This window comes from Salvelinus fontinalis, chromosome 4, assembly GCF_029448725.1.
Source record: "Salvelinus fontinalis isolate EN_2023a chromosome 4, ASM2944872v1, whole genome shotgun sequence".
NCBI classification, from domain to species: domain Eukaryota; kingdom Metazoa; phylum Chordata; class Actinopteri; order Salmoniformes; family Salmonidae; genus Salvelinus; species Salvelinus fontinalis.
Window position 1 is genome coordinate 43,734,639 of NC_074668.1, and position 18,099 is coordinate 43,752,737.

The 18,099-nt window shown below is 41.0% G+C and overlaps 1 protein-coding gene across 1 annotated transcript in view; it reads right to left on the reverse strand.

Moving 5' to 3' along the window:
* ghra (growth hormone receptor a) overlaps positions 1–18,099 on the reverse strand; it is an 80,247-nt gene that overhangs the window by 48,408 nt on the left and 13,740 nt on the right. The window contains exon 2 of the mRNA XM_055920288.1: positions 11,007–11,091. Within this exon, the coding sequence (XP_055776263.1) occupies positions 11,007–11,073 (67 nt within the window). The 5' untranslated portion in view covers positions 11,074–11,091. The remainder of the gene's footprint in view (positions 1–11,006; positions 11,092–18,099) is intronic.

An 18,099-nucleotide genomic window follows, 5' to 3' on the forward strand; every position in this document is an offset into this window, starting at 1 on the left:
GGCTGCGTGGTCCCATGGTGTTTATACTTGCTTACTATTGTTTGTACAGATGAACAAGGGTACCTTCAGGCATTTGGAAATTGCTCCCAAGGATGAACCAGACCAGACTTTTTTTCCTGAGGTCTTGGCTGATTTCTTTTGATGTTCTTACGATGTCAAGCAAAGAGGCACTGAGTTTGAAGGTAGGCCTTGAAATACATCCACATGTACACCTCCAATTGACACGAATTATGTCAATTAGCCTATCAGAAGCTTGTAAAGTTATGGCATAATTTTCTGGAATTTTCCAAGCTGTTTAAAGGCACAGTCAACTTAGTGTATGTAAACTTCTGACCCACTGGAATTGTGATACAGCGAATTATAAGTGAAATAATCTGTCTGTAAACAATTGTTGGAAAAATGACTTGTGTCATGCACAAAGTAGATGTCCTAGCCGACTTGCCAAAACTATAGTTTGTTAACAAGAAATTTGTGGAGTGGTTGAAAAAGGAGTTTTAATGACTCCAACCTAAGTGTATGTTAACTTCTGACTTCAACTGTACATAGTTAATACTTCTATGCAGGTTTGATTCAATTGAGCCATAGGACCATTATCCCCATTCTCATTAGAAATGTGATAGCCGTAGTCTACCCGGGGTCGACTCACCGTCCCATCCAGATTAGCCAAATTAAACAGGCATACCAACACAACCACAGTTCTTGCTGAGAGTAAATATAGATACGTTGGTTGGGTTACAGTTACCCCTCTCAACACAACCACGCACACAGACACACACACAGAAATGTGCACAGTGCATACAGTACATACATGTGCTCAACCAATATTACTGGCTGAGGTGGTTCTACCCTAAATGTCAGAGGTAACTCGTTTTTGTGTGGGGGTTTTGGTCATCATGAGCCAACATAAAATATTTTCACAACAGTCTATGGATGAATTGAAATTAGGTAAGGTTTAAGGTCGTTAAAACTGGAGAAAAAAAAACTTGCCGATTAATCAGAAAGAACATGAAGCTTAAGTTTAGGCATTAATTCCCACTAGTTAAGGTCAGGCTAAGGTTCAAACAGAAACAATTTTAACGAGTGCCCAGCACTGCGATTGAACCTGCGATCCTCAGAGGTGAAGCGCGCAGTTTAAGCCCTTCCTATCCCCATCCACTACTCCCTAGCAAGCCGCGAGCCTACTTGATGTAATTACAGACCAGACCGTATTCATACCACTTGACTTTGTCATTATGGGGTATTGTAGAATGGAATAAGTGAAACTTGTTTTGAGAAATGTTAGCAAATGTATTGGGGTTTGGGGTTTTAGGCTGGGTTTCTGTACAGCACTTTGAGATACCAGCTGATGTAAGAAGGGCTATATAAATAAATTTGATTTGAAATTTGATTTGATATTGAAAATGAAATACCGAAATATATTATTTACTTAAGTATTTTGTCTCCCAGTGTCTGTTGGTAAGCAGACTGAACCAGGTTTTCCTCTAGGACTTTGCCTGTGCTTAGCTCCATTCTGTTTCTTTTTGATCCTGAGAAACTCCCAAATCCTTAATGATTACAAGCATACCCATAACATGATGCAGCCACCACTATGCTTGAAAATATGGAGAGTTTGCCCCAAACATAACACTTTGTATTCAGCACAAAAAGTTAATTGCTTTGCCACATTTTTTGAAGTATCACTTTAGTGTAAGGGTAGACGCTGGAGACGAGAAGCAGGTACAGGGAGTGAATATTTAATAACCAATGGACAGAAACAGAATACCAACAGCGTCCGGACAGGGGAAATGTAAACGACAATAATGCTGACACGGGGAACCAACGCAGGAACAGACAGATATAGATGGGGCAATCAACCAGGGGAAGGAGTCCAGGTGAGTCCAAAGGGCGCTGATGCACGTAATGATGGTGACAGGTGTGCGTAATGAAGGGCAGCCTGGGTGCCCTCGAGTGCCAGAGAGGGAGCAGAGGTGACATTTTAGTCCCTTATTGCAAACAATGTTTGGAATAGTTGTATTCTGTACAGACTTCCTTCTTTTCACTCTGTCAATTAAGTTAGTGTGGTGGAGTAACTACCATTTTGTCTCCTATCACAGCCATTAACCTCTAACTCTGTAGCGGTTTCCTTCCTCTCCAGCAAGTACAGTGAGTTAGGAAGGATGCCTATATCTTTGTAGTGACTGCATGTATTGATACACCATCCAAAGTGTAATTAATAACTTCACCATGCTCAAAGGGATATTCAATGTCTGTTTTTTTTTTTTTTTTTACACATCTACCAATAGGTGCCCTTCTTTGCTAGGCATTGGAAAACCTCCCTGGTCTTTGTGGTTGAATCTATGTTTACAATTCACTGTTCGACTGAGGGACCTTACTTACAATGTGTGGGGTACAGAGATAAGGTAATCATAAGCATCATGTTAAACACTAGTCTATGCAACTTATGTGACTTGTTAAGCACATGTTTTACTCCTGAACTTCTTTAGGCTTGCCATAACAAACGTGTTGAATACTTATTGAGAAGACATTTTACCTTTTAATTTTTAATTAATTTGAAAACATTTCAGGGTTGATTTGTCCCGTATTTCAGTCAGACATTCCAACCTGTCTTATACAGTCAAGTTGCATTATTAAAAAATCATAAGGATGTGGTACTGGTGATGTTAAACACTTCTTCAATCGTTGCTGAGATCTGATATTATGTGCAGCGCAAAACGAGATGTCATAGACCTATCGTCAAGCAATCACATTTCTCAAATAATTTCGGGCTAAATTCCAGCTAAACTTTCAGAGTACAGTTGCCCAACTACTTACAAAAACCGTGCTTCTGGCAAACAGCCACAAAAGTAAGTAAATAGCCGTATTAGACTGAAAGATTTCAGGTAATTTCGTCAAACTTGTGAGGTATTCCATGCTGCTCATTAGTTGCTCATTCAATATACACTATATATACAAAAATATGTGCACTCCCCTTCAAATTAGTGGTCGGGTATTTCAGCCACACACTTATTGCTGATAGGTGTATAAAATCAAGCTCACATCCATGCCATCTCCATAGACAAACATTGGCAAACACCTCTCCAAAAAGTCAGTTAGTAAAATTTCTACCCTGCTAGAGCTGCCCTGGGTCAAATGTAAGTGCTGTTATTGTGAAGTGGGAGAAGCAATAGCTCAGCCGCGAAGTGGTAGGCCACACAAGCTCACAGAACGGGACCGCCAAGTGCTGAAGAGCGTAAAAATCGTCTGTCCTCGGTTTCAATACTCCCTACCGAGTTCCAAACTGCCTAAGGAAGCAATGTCAGCACAATAACTGTTCATCAGGAGCTCCATGAAATGGGTTTCCATGGCCGAGCAGCCGCACACAAGCCTAAGATCACCATTCGCAATGCTAAGCGTCACCTGGAGTGGTGTAAAAATGAGTGGTGTAAAGCTTACCACCATTGGACTCTGGAGCAATGGAAACACATTCTCTGGAGTGATGAATCACGCTTCACCATTTGGCCGTCCAACGGACTAATCTGGGTTTGGCAGATGCCAGGGGAACGCTACCTGCCTGAATGCATAATGTTAATGTAATGGTTATGTAGTGTATTTTCTGGTACTAGTCTCACTTCTTCACGAAATGTTTCCTCGGCCAAATATTCCCAGATTTGCATAAAACAGCCATACATGCGGTCTCTCATTTCTGCATTAACAAATTTGGCGTGAGGCAACAGAGTAGGCTACGAACGCTTCAATTAGCTCGTTTGGTGCAGTGGGAGTAGGGCTGTAGCGCTGCCGGATCTCACCGGAGCATTGCTCTGCCACTTCACAGAATGGTGCTCGTTTAGTAAAGTTAGATCAAAGCTGAATCAATGTCTTGGAAGATCACACAATGATTCATTTGTATTCTACATAACACAATCAAATATAATAGCATAGTATAACTGTCACACCAAAAACACCACCTTAGTAATTTCTTCTGAGATTTTAGGATGGTTAGCTGAATAGTCCCCCAAAAATGATAAGGCGGCCAAAGCTCAACAGAGCACACCACCAGGCAGAATTTGTTTGGATTGAAAGAAAATACAGGAAGGCTGTATAGTTTGTTGACACCATCTGCTCTAACGTTCTCATGGAAAAGTAATTTAAGATCTAAATGCATATTTCCATGAAACTGATTGAGATCAAATGATTGACACGCAGGTTGAATGTTTCACTGGTAAAAGGTAACGAATGCTGCCAACATTTTGCATTAATTAGGCTACACTGTCCCACGAATGTCCCGCAAAATCATCCTGTTGTGCCGCATTTGGGTATTTTAAAATGTGGTCACCCTACCCTTAACTAGTAGCATATTAGAAGTGTATTACCCTAACATTCTCACAATGTTGTGGTGCTAGTTGAAATGCATCCCTCATACCATACATCCCTCCATCTCTCACCCATTGAAAGTTATCCCCTGGTTCTTCTTCCGTTCTTTCCCCGAACTGCTTGTCTGTATCTTTGGGCCCCGTTTCTCCTTAACCCTGCTACAAACTGTAAACACACCTCAGCGCTGCTCTTTGAAGGGCTCAGACTGAGGTCTCTGAAATTGTAGTGTGTGTGTGTGTGTACACTCTAGCTAAAATAAATGTAGTTTGAGATTTCCAGGAAGTACCTACAGAGCTTGCAAATACATTTAAAATGTAGAAAAGACAAACAACCACTTTGGTAGAATTAATTTTAAGATTTCTTAAAACGCTACTAAAAACGGCAACCAAAATCCCACAAGAACAAACTAGCAGGTCAGTTGGCAAAATAATACAACGTACGCCATAAAAATAAAAAGCCTACATTTTAATTTGATATTTGTTTGTTTTGATTAACCGCCGAAACATCTATCCTATAACGACATTGCTGAATGTTACTCGGAACTATCCATTCTAACCACGGCAGAGCGAGAGAGGGCGGACAAACTCTCCAACAGAAACAAACTTTCCAACAGAGATCAGGACGACACACTGAGCGTAAACATATATATTGATTGCAATTATTCCCAAATGAGTGAGCATTCATGTGCAAAGGATTAGCATTTCAATTGTTATAATTATCAACTTTGTAGTGCCTTTTATCTGTCGACCCCCACTTCCCTTTTGTCCACCAAGCCGCGATACCGGTTTATCCCACTAGGGAAACGCCGCTATCATTTCCTTGTAACTATATCCACTGTTTGTGTGCATTTCTGTGATTATTTAGTCAGTAAATAAATGATTTAAGACAATTGATGTATGGATACTCATAATGAAGACTGGGTTCGTGCAGATAACCAACAATTTACGACGTTTGGAATGAGACTAACGTGAGGTAAAGAATAATTAATTTTTTGGAAGACTAATTGATCAGATATTAAAATATCTGAAAGTTATATTAGGACAATTATAACTTTGTAATCTGAATATTTTCCTTGGTGCCCCGACTTCCTAGTTAATTACAGTTACATGATTAACTTCTTACGGCTGAGATCGGCTGAGATCCCGTTAATGGGATCGACTTGACAACAGCCAGTGAAAGTGTAGGGTGCCAAATTCAAACAGAAATCTCATAATTAAAATTCCTCAAACATACAAGTATTTTACACCATTTTAAAGATAAACTTGTTGTTAATCCCACCACAGTGTCCGATTTCTAAAAGGCTCTACTAATAATATGCATATCTTAGCTTTTGGGACTGAGTAGCAGGCAGTTTCCCCTAGGCACCTTATTCATCCAAGCTACTCAATACTGCCCCCAGCCATAAGAAGTTAAGTTATTTTAATCACGTAATAATAATTACAGAGAATTTTTTTCTAAAAATAAGTCTTCAGTTTAATGATGTCAAAGACACGACAACAGCCTAATTATCGCCCTTGCCATCAGAAGAAACCTTTGTTGCTTATATATCATCTCAAATTGAGCAATTTCTCGAGCCTACTCAAACCCCTGGAATGTCTCCTAAAATAGTATTGGAATCAACAAAGGCTTATCTAAGGGACCAAATTATTTAGTGCAGTGCAAGATTAAGGAAGTGCAATATGCAACACCTAGGGGAACTTACAAATCAAATCTTGGATTTGTATATGGCATTTTCACACTCTTCATCTGCAGATTTACTAAAACAACGTTTGCCACTTCAGACAGTTTGATCTTCTTTCAACTCGACAAGCTGAAAATCAAGTGAGCAAATCTCGAAAAACAAAAACTACGAACATGGAGAGAAATCAGAGAAAATGCCAGCACACCAGCTGCGTCAGAGAACCGCAAATCAAACCATACCTGAGATAACTGACGAGCTGGGTAACAAATGTATTGATCACTTAGGGGTCAATTCATGGTTTCATAACTTTTACTCACAATTAAACAGTTCGGAATCCGCTGGTAACACTACCTTAATCAACACCTTTTGAGTTCTTAGGCATTCCTACAGTTGAACTTGAGAGTGCTGTTGAATTAGAAAAATCTCTCTGTAGATGAGATTGTTTTGGCAATTAAATATATGCCGTGTGATAAATCCCCTGAACCTGACGGATTTCCGAGCAAATTCTTGAAAAACTTCTCAGATAAACTCTCTCCTCTCTTGCTTTCCGTATTTGAGGAATCATTCTCCTCAAACTCTTTGCCCTCAACAATGAGACAAGAATGTATTTCACTTATTCGGAAAAAGGAAAACAAACCTCGAGTGTGGTTCATATAGGCCAATTTCTTTACTGAATTGCAATGTAATCATAGTTTCTAAGATGATTGCCTGCCATTTTGAGTCAGTCCTTCCAAAATCACCACAGATCAAACTGGTTTCATAAAAAAATCGTTATTCTTTTTCGACATCAGACGTCTTTATAATTAATATACTTTATAACCCTCAGTAAACCAACCCAATTTAGAATTTGTATAATTATTTGTAATCTTTTTTTTTTTTTTACCATTTGATTATATTACTCATTGTATATCATGCCTGCTTTAAAAGTCTGGTTTGGGGGTGGGGATCTGTTAGAGGATGGGGTTGGGGGGTTGGGATGGGATGGGATGGGTTTGATTTGGTAGGGGATCCGTGTGTGTTCTGCCCTCTACCTGTTCTGTCTGTTATCTGTATAATCATAAAAATGGCAAATAAAAACTAATTTATTTCAGTTGTACGGAATGATTTTCAAATAGAGGTATCGCCCTCAGGATCAAATTGAGGGCAAGAGTGTCTTGACAAATGTTGATTGCAATGAGGACTAAAAGATGACCCTGACATCTGTATTAGGAGCGGTAAATTGGTGGCCAATGCTGGTTGTAATTGATATCAGCTGTGCTGGTGATGTTAGTGTGCATTGACCGTTTAAACGAGGAATCATAATCAGCTGGTGATAATCTAGTGGCCATATATGGTTGCAATAGGTGTGAGGGAAAAATTATGTATTTACCTTATTTGTTGGCTATGTAACAAGTATTTACTTAAGGAACAGTAAGATATTTCTGTCCTGCTAATGCTGTGTTTCATGGTCTCCACTCTAGCACCCTGCAGCTCATCTGGATGTTGAGGATATGGATTCTACTAGAGACAGCTTTAAGCTGACAATTGATTTGTGTTGGTGATAAAAACCTAAAATCTAGCATTCTATAGACAAGATGTGGCGTGTGTAACTCGAGATAGAGGGTAAAGGCTAGACTCTCAGCCTAACAGTCAGTCAAGACTGGTGGGCTGACGTTCTCATTAGTGCAATAATTAATCAATATTAAATAAAGATGATTGTTTGAAGAAATGACCGAGACCAAGCTTCTCTCAGTACTGAATTTCCACGACATAGGCCCTAGAGTTTTCTATACAAAACATACCCACATAAAAAAATACTGTAGTATTCACTGTAGTGTTTTTTCAGACTGTAGTATTTAATGTAGTACACTGTAGTATTTACAGTTAACTATAGTATAAATACTGTAGTAAAAGAAAACTGTAGTATATACTATAGTAATTCATGCAATGTGGTATACTGTAGTATTTACTGTAGTGTTTTTGCATATTTACTGTAGTGTTTGTGTTTTATTGACAGAATTGGAGGCTTTCTCCTTCAGAGCAAATATTTCATAACCTGCAGGTAGGACTGGGGTCTGAATGGATAGTTCAGCGCTTCTGCTCTTTTCTATAACCTGTAATGAACACAATTTGGTCTATACTTGGCATGTAGGTTTCTCAATTATTAATGGCACAAATTGCGATATGGGGGAGGCAATGTGCAGGGTATATGCAAATTGAATCAAATCAAAGTTTATTTGTCAGGTGCGCCGAATACAACCGGTGAAATGCTTACAGTAAAATGCTTACTTACAGGCTCTAACCAATAGTGCAAAAAAGGTATTAGGTGAACAATAGGTAAGTAAAGAAATAAAAATAACAGTAGCGAGACTATATACAGTAGTGAGGCTATAAAAGTAGTGGATGGCGGGACACAATTTAGATAGCCCGGTTAGCCAATGTGCGGGAGCACTGGTTGGTCGGGCCAATTGAGGTAGTATGTACATGAATGTATAATTAAAGTGACTATGCTTATATGATAAACAGAGAGTAGCAGCAGCGTAAAAGAGGGGGTGGGTGGTGGGGGGGGGGGGGGGGGGGGGCACACAGTGCAAATAGTCCGGGTAGCCATTTGATTACCTGTTCAGGAGTCTTATGGCTTGGGGGTAAAAACTGTTGAGAAGCCTTTTTGCCCTAGACTTGGCACTCCGGTACCGCTTGCCATGCGGTAGTAGAGAGAACAGTCTATGACTGGGGTGGCTGGGGTCTTTGACAATTATTGGGGCTATGGCCAACTGTAGTATTTTGCTATACTGTAGTTAAACAAGTGTAGTGTTTTTGCAGACTGCAGTGTTTTTGCGGAAATTACTGTAGTATTTGCTGTAGCATTCTACAGTATACCACCAACATTCTATAGTAACTACTACACATAATCAAGGGATAATACAGTGTGTAGTATAGTATTCTACAGTATACTATAGAATTCTGTAGTAAGAACTGTAGTATCCTACAGTAAACGGGCAAAACATTTCATGTGGGTACTTATTATTTCTCTTACAGGTTGGGGTAAAAACGGAACCTTTTTTAGGACTAGAAGCACACGTGTGCCCGCACACACACCATCATCATGACTTCAGAAGGCTGCTGAAAGGAAAGACTGGGGTCTGTAAGTTAGGAGTCTGTGTTTGCTCCCACTATCAGCAGCTGTTCTTTGTGTACAGATGTTTCACGGTTGTTGAGGAACACTGGCCAGTTGGCCATCGCACAGCCGTCGTTGGCAACCAATCAAACGAATACAGAACTCTGTGGTTCCCGGAGAATGCTCAGCCTATGACAGCGTCCCAAATGACACCCTATTCCCCAGAGGGCTCCGGTCAAAAGCACTGCACTACAGTACAGGGTATAAGTTGCCATTTGGTACACAGCCTCTGTTTGAGGACCAGTTATCTAGATAGTATCAGTAGTTTTTGTAAACTGGAAGCGATAAGTGTTTGCAGCAGTTACGGGGGGGGCAGCCTATTCCCAGGGGAACTAAGGACCACAGGTTAACGACAGACACCAGCATTAAACTATTTGTGCATCATTTTAGGTACCCCCAGTTGCAAGGGGGTGTATATTCTTAACACTTCAGTAATGCATGTCAAGAACTCAAAACCAGAGAAAGCTCACTAGTGAACATTTGAAAATGAAGGAAAAAAACAGTAGTACGCACTGGACTTATGATTCTCGTTATATAGCCAATAAGCAAACTTTTGAAATGGTTAAAATGACATGTTCGACATGTTTTGTCACCTGTCTGAAGCGTATCCATACCCGCATCTAACGTTCGAAAAGTCCAGAAACAAAGTGAGGCTTAGTTTCATTCCATAGTCCACACCCATGTACCAGTGTGAGAGGAGAGAGATTCCTGTGTGGGATCTCTCTCCTCTCTCCTTCCAAAGACATGTTCTACTCATTGAATACTCATCAGCTGGCCAACAGAGACTCATAACTTGGGCTCTGGGCAGAGGAGGAGAAAAGGAGGAGAATAGGAGAAAAGGCAGAGGAGAGAATTGAGGACTCCCTATGGAAGTCCTGTGTGAGTCCTGTTAAACCACTACCAGACAGGCACAGAGAGAGACATTCTAGATCACTCAGATTGACGCACCATTGTGTGGGGGAACAGTTTCTACAAACAGACTGGCCAAGAGCTGTTCACTTTAACCCACTTCCAATGGACAGAGTCCATTTGCGCAGCAGCCAGTGCATCGAAAGTACATCGCACCACTGCGGGTACAGCCCTCTCTGTTACTCCATATTCTGAACTCAGAGACTGGGAGCATAGTTTAACAAACAATGTGGTAACAAAATATGGCCAATTGGACATTCCTGAAATATGGTCCCTGCGATTGCACCATTCAGGAGACACACCATTTACATGGTTATTATACCAAAACAATTGCGGTTCCCCTCTTTTCACTCATGATTTATTTTGTTTATATTGGTTTTACATATTTTTTGTAGTGGTTATTAAACCTATATTTAATGCATGTCTTCTCGGGCTGTATGGGGGGGGGGTCAACATGTAGCCCATCATGTCGATCTGTCCGTCTGTCCCCGTCACAGCCCAGTCCACCTTCACTACTGATCAGATGCGGTTTGACTGGCTAGAAAAGAAAAGGCTGCTGTATGCTCAACCACCCACCTTTTCCAATGTGTGCAAATACAGGACTCTGCAACTGATGTGTGACATAACATTCGATAACAAGTGTCAATGCCATGTACTATGCAATATTGAATTAAACAAGAAAGGACACCGATTCACGTGTTGCAGATTTTAAACCAAAAAAAGAGCAAGAGATCTGACTGAGAAAAAATTGGTACTGTGTTATATTGTGTATGAGATGACTGTGAGAGCTGAATGTCAGTAACAGTGAGATACAATATGAGTGTCATATGTTTTAACACATCACTCTCTCATGTGGTAACAATGACATGAGACAAACATGAGTGTGTGAGGCGAGTAGTAGCAGCCTACCTGATGATGTCACAGCAGACAGCCAACCCAGGGAGGGGAAGAGGAGGAGAAAGGATGGAGACGCCATGGCGGGGGCTTCACTTTGCTGGAGAGAGAGAGAGTGAAGGATAATCGTCATCGATGACATCTCCTTGTGAAATATTAAGCCAATATCTCTACCCAGCGCTCTCTCTCACTTTCCCTCCCCACCCCCCTCTCTCTCTCTCTCTCTCTCCCCCTTCTCTGCCCTGTTAGCACAAACTGTGACTGCCATTTATTTCCAGCTGGCCAATGTGAAACCTAACCCCAGACAACACATAATTAACCTCCAAATAGCTACTGAGACGCTTCACGCTACTGTGCACAAGATATGTCAGACCATGTGTTTGTGTTGTGTGTGGGTCCTTAATATCAGAGGTATAACTTACGTGCATATGGAATGGTTCTCTCTCAGGCTACATGCATTGATTGTACAGATTTAAGATCTTCATTTGAGACAGTTTGCTACAGCAGGAAAATAATCCTGTAGCAACAGGAAATGTGAATTATGTGGATTATAATTAATGGAAATGTATGGGGTTGATACATTTTTCGTGAGGGAAAATTAAGTCTGACATTTTAAAGTGGAAATTACAAACTTTAGAAGCCTTTTTAAACCTTGAATACATTACGAGTTGGCATTTCCTGCTGTTCAGGAAAATTCTCAGCCACAAAAGAGTGATCAAATTTAGAGCCTTCTGAACAAAACCACTATTGTTTTCATTACGTTTCACTGTTCCGACCAGCGTAATAAAGTTCTGAACCGCTTAGAACCAAAACAAAAGTACCAGTTTATATCGCTGACTTTCTGTTCCTTTTTTGACCTGTGAAATCGACATTGTTTTTACATTTAGATCATTAAATTACTCTGCCAAACAGTGGGGATAGAGCAGCTTGCTACTGACCGGGTAAGCTTGTTTACAAGTGTACTGTAGGGCGCAAGCTGCGACAGAAATTTTGCGGGTGGGGAGAGAGAGAAATAGAGGGGTGGACATGGAGGAGGGTTGGCTTGAAGCGCTGGGCATCATGATATGACGCGCATTATAATATATTTAAGATATTAGGAGTAGGCCTATCATAACTTCACTGAATTACAAAGCTAATTATAACGAGCAGCTAAGATACCTACTGCTGTTAATATGGAGAAACTTTGAACATGAGTTGCCTCAACGCCCTGGACAAGAGCAAGCTAACAAGCTTGTGTGTGGGGCAGCGGTACCAGAATTCAAAACACGTCTAACCTTTTTGTAGATAATAAATACATCTGGCCCTTCTTTGGACACTGTGTTAACAAACCTCCAAACGAATGGCTTCAACGCCATACAACACTCCTTCTGTGGCCTCCAACTGCTCTTAAATGCTAGTAAAATGAAATGCATGCTCTTCAACTGATCGCTGCCCGCACCTGCACGCCTGACTAACATCACCACTCTGGACGGTTCTGACTTAGAATATGTGGACAATTAGAAATACCTAGGTGTCTGGCTAGACTGTAAACTCTCCTTCCAGACTCACAATAAGCATCTTCAATCCAAAATTAAATCGAGAATTGGCTTCCTATTTCGCAACAAAGCCTCCTTCACTCATGCTGCCAAACATACCCTCGTAAAACTGACTATCCTACTGATCCTTGACTTCGTCAATGTCATTTGCAAAATAGCCTCCAACACTCTACTCAGCAAATTGGATGCAGTCTATCACAGTGCCATCCGTTTTGTCACCAAAGCCCCATATACTACCCACCACTGCGACCTGTATGCTCTCGTTGGCTGGTCCTCGCTACATATTCGTCGCCAAACCCACTGGCTCGAGGTCATCTATAAAAGTCTTTGCTAGGTAAAGCTCCGTCTTATTTCAGCTCACTAGTCACCATTGCAACACCCACCCGTAGCACGTGCTCCAGCAGGTATATTTCACTGGTCATCCCCAAAGCCAACACCTCTTTGGCCGCCTTTCCTTCCAGTTCCCTGCTTCCAATGACTGGAACGAATTGCAAAAATCACTGAAGTTGGAGACTTATATCTCCCTCACTAGCTTTAAGCGTCAGCTGTCAGAGCAGCTTACCGATCGCTGCAGCTGTACACAGCACATCTGTAAATAGCCCATCCAACCAACTACCTACCTCATCCCCATATTTGTTTTTCTGCTCTTTTGCACACCAGTATTTCTACTTGCACATCCTTATCTGCACATATCACTCCAGTGTCAATTGCTAAATGATAATTACTTCGCCACTGTTGGCCTATTCTTTGCCTTACCTCCTTACTTCATTTGCACACACAGTATACAGATTATTCTATTGTGTTATTGACTGTACTATTATTTATCCCATGTGTAACACTGTGTTGCTTTTGTGACACTTTCTATTCTGGTTCGAGACAGTTTACGCTGTTCTGTGAAGGGATTTGTATACAGCATTGTATGAGATCTTCAGTTTCTTGGCAATTTCTTGCATGGAGTAGCCTTCTTTTCTCAGAACAAGAATAGACTGACGAGTTTCAGGTCTTTGTTTCTGGCCATTTTGAGCCTGTAATCGAACCCACAAATGCAGATGCTCCAGATACTCAACTAGTCTAAAGAAGGACAGTTTTATTTCTTCTTTAATCATGACAACAGTTTTCAGCTGTGCTAAAAATTGCATAAGGGTTTTCTAATGATCAATTAGCCTTTTAAAATGAAAAACTTGGATTAGCTAACACAACGTGCCATTGGAACACAGGAGTGATGGTTGCTGATAATGAGCCTCTGTACGCCAAATGTAGATATTCCTTTAAAAACAAAAATCAGCCGTTTCCAGCTACAATAGTAATATACAACAATAACAATATCTACACTGCATTCCTGATCAATTTGATGTTATTTTAATGGATAAAAAAAGTAACCCCAAACTTTTTAACGGTAGTATATATATATATTGCTCAAAAAAATAAAGGGAACACTTAAACAACACAATGTAACTCCAAGTCAATCACACTTCTGTGAAATCAAACTGTCCACTTAGGAAGCAACACTGATTGACAATAAATGTCACATGCTGTTGTGCAAATGGAATAGACAAAAGATGGAAATTATAGGCAATTAGCAAGACACCCCCAATAAAGGAGTGGTTCTGCAGGTGGTGACCACAGACCACTTCTCAGTTCCTATGCTTCCTGGCTGATGTTTTGGTCACTTTTGAATGCTGGCGGTGCTTTCACTCTAGTGGTAGCATGAGACGGAGTCTACAACCCACACAAGTGGCTCAGGTAGTGCAGCTCATCCAGGAAGGCACATCAATGCGAGCTGTGGCAAGAAGGTTTGCTGTGTCTGTCAGCGTAGTGTCCAGAGCATGAATGCGCTACCAGGAGACAGGCCAGTACATCAGGAGACGTGGAGGAGGCCGTAGGAGGGCAACAACCCAGCAGCAGGACCGCTACCTCCGCCTTTGTGCAAGGAGGAGCACTGCCAGAGCCCTGCAAAATGACCTCCAGCAGGCCACAAATGTGCATATATACAAATTATATATACAAACAATAAAAAAAATAAAAAATGAGACATTGGATCATATGGTCACCTGCCATAGGCTACATATTATACATTACGTGTGAAACATTATATAAGGATTATATAGAGATTCAATCAATGTGATGTGGGGGGAGATTCTCCATATAGTTAATAAAAGGTGGCTAAATTCTGTAAAATGTCTTTAACTTATTCCTCAAGCAGTAAGTGATTTTCTCCAGTGGGATACAACTATTAACTTCCGATAGCCACATTGCAACTGGCAGGGAGGAATCCAATTTCCATTTCTTGGCAATACATTTCTTGGCAATCGCTAGCAATATTTCTGTTAGCTTTATAGTATGGCTTTGCCTAAGATTGGTGTTAGTAAAGTTGCCCAGTAGACAGACCTCCAGGTTTAAAGGGAATGCAACCCCGTGAATTGAGGATATGGTATCGCATACCCCCTGACAGAAACCGTGTAGTTTTGATCACTGCCAAGTGGAATGGAGGAATGTTCCTTCATCTGAGCCACATCTAAAACATAGGGAGGAGATATCAGGGTTGAACTTGTGCAGTCTAGATGGGGTGATATAGAGCTGATGGAGGAAATTAAACTGGATCAGTCTGTATCTGGAGTTCAATGTGGATGTAACACAATCCCTGTATAGGTCACTCCATAGACCCTCATCAAGATCAATACCCAGATCTTTTTCCCATCTAAGTCGGGATTTATCTAGCTTAGGCAGTGTTAGTCCTGACATAAGAGCATCGTAAACACGGGAAATGGTCTTGAACAGTGGTTGGTCTGCGTGGCAGAGTTGTTCAATAGGTGACATCTTAGGTAGGTTCCATTGTCCCTTGAGAGTCACCCTAATAAAGTTTTGTAGTTGTAGGTAGCTAAAGAAGTCCCTGTTAGGCAAGTGGTATTTCTGTTTCAGCTGATCAAAAGAACTCCCTCCTCGTAACAATGTTCCAGAAGAGTGATCCCCTTATCAGACCATGGTCTAAAGTCACTATTCTGGAAAAACATAGGAATCAATCTATTGTTCCATAAAGGGGTTTTAGGGGAAAGGAATCCCCCTCGTCCGAGCAGCTCATGCAGTTTGCACCATGCCAGGACAGAATGTATGATTAAAGGGTTGTCTGTGATGGTTTTTATAGATTTTCTGTCCCATTTGTAAAACAATTCTGCCCTAGTGTCATCATTTACCTCAAGCTTTTCAATGTTCAACCATGAGGGAGAGGGACCTCTTGTCAAACCTCTGAGCCAGAAACCTAGACTGTGCAGCACAGTAGTACATTCTACAATTGGGGAGGTTTAAGCCCCCTTGACTGTAATCAAGGGTCAGTTTATCCAGGCCAACCCTAGGGGTTTTGCCGTGCCAGATAAACCATCTGGTCAGCTTGTCGAGAGAGGAAAAGAATACTGTGGGCACAGGGATAGGGAGAGATTGAAACAGATATAGAAATCTGGGCAGGACATTCATTTTAATTACATTGATTCTACCCAGTAGGGTGAGAGGTAAGTCCATCCATTTACAAAGGTCACCCTCCACCTTTTGCAACAAACTGGCCAGATTGAGTTTATAGAGGCTGTTCAGATTACCATCCACCATTATGCCCAAATATGTGAAGCCCATAGTCGACCATCTAAAAGGAAACTTGTGCTTGATGGTATGATGGTCAAAGACAGACAATGGTAAGATTTCGCTTTTATCAAAATTGACCTTATATCCAGAGAAAGAACTATAACACTGTAGTAGGATCTGCAAGTGAGAGAGGGAGTGTTCTGGGTTTGTTAGAAATAAGATAGGGTCGTCCGCAAAGAGTGATAATTTATGGGTATGGGGGCCCACCTCAAAGCCATGTATGTCAGGGCACGTTCTAATAGCCTCAGCCAACGGTTCGATGGCGAGGGCAAAGAGATGGGGGCTAATTGGGCAACCTTGTCTGTCCCCCTATAGAGAGGGAAAGAGGAGGAAGTAATCCCATTGGTAGCAATCCTAGCTTTAGGAGATTTGTAGAGTGATTTTATCAAATTTACAAACACATACCTAAACTAAACTTTTCCAAGACGCGAAAGAGGTATGGCCATTCAACCCTATCAAAGGCCTTTTCAGCATCAAGGGAGACTGCGACACTAGGTATTTTGTTTTTGTTAGCAAGGTGAATTATATCAAAGAACCTTCTGAGATTATTGGAGGACAATCTATTAATTATGAATTATTATTAATAATAAGTCTGATCTGGGTTGACCAACAGGGGAAGACATGAATCCAGTCTCTTAGATAGCATCTTGGTGACCGGTTTACAATCTGTGTTAAGGAGAGAGATTGGTCTATAGGAGGCGCAATTTAGCGGGTTTTTCCCTTTCTTGTGGATTACAGTAATCACTGCTTGAGAGAAAGACTCTGGAAAGCAGTTGTCTCCCTGGCTTTTTTAAGTACATCCATAAGGTAGGGGACCAAAAGCTCCCGAAATTCTTTATAGAACTCTGGAGGGAAGCCATCCTCCCCAGGAGATTTATTAGAAGGTAAGGATTTAATGGCCTCCAACAATTCAGGAACTGAGAAGTGTTCACTCAGGCGCTCGCTGTCTTCCCCTGACAGGCATGGGAGGTTGAGAGAGGAGAGAAAGGAGTCGATCTCTGATAGATCATCGCTTGATTAGGAAATGTAGAGGTCTTCATAGTATTTCTTAAGTATTATTAATTTCAGTAGGGTCAAAATGGAGAGGAAGTAATCTAAAGACATTCTGAATAAACATATGGTCATCGAAGTTAGGAGCATAAATATTCAATAGGGTCCAAGACTCTGAAAACATATGCCCCTGCACCAAAACAAACCTGCCAGAGGGATCACAGATGGTGTTGTTGACGCAGAAGGGGATGTGTCTACTTATCAAAATTGCAGTTCCTCTTGCTTTGGAGTTAAAAGAGGATGCAAAAACTTGTCCTACCCATTCCCTCTTCAATTTCTTGTGTTCACTGGCTGTAAGATGTGTTTCTTGTAAAAACACAATGTCAGCCTTTAATTTCTTAAGGTATGTATAGACTATTTTCCTTTTAAATCAGGCTGTTAAAACTTCTTGTCAATATGGGGGCACTGTTTCACCATTGGGAAAAATAGTGCCCAAATTAAACTGCCTCGTACTCAATTCTTGCTCGTACAATATGCATATTATTATTACTATTGGATAGAAAACACTCTCTAGTTTCTAAAACTGTTTGAATTATTTCTCTGAGTGAAACAGAACTCTTTCTGCAGCACATTTCCTGTCAGGGAGTGAGATTTCAGAAATCGAGGTCCCTGTTCTAAGGTCAGTTTATAAGTCCCCATGTAAGCTATGAGGGTACATGCACTGCATACGCCTTCCTCTAGATGTCAGTAAGCGGTGAGAATTTGAATGGAGTCGATTGCGCAATCTGGGACCTTATATTAGACCGTGGAACAGGAAGTACCGTCCTTTTCAACGGTGCGCCCGGACCAAGAAGACATCACAATGACGTCCTGCAAACGCTTTCGTTTTAGTAGTTCTATATCTCCGGTCATGTTTTTATTCGTTATAGGTGTTAAAGACATCATAAGGTAGT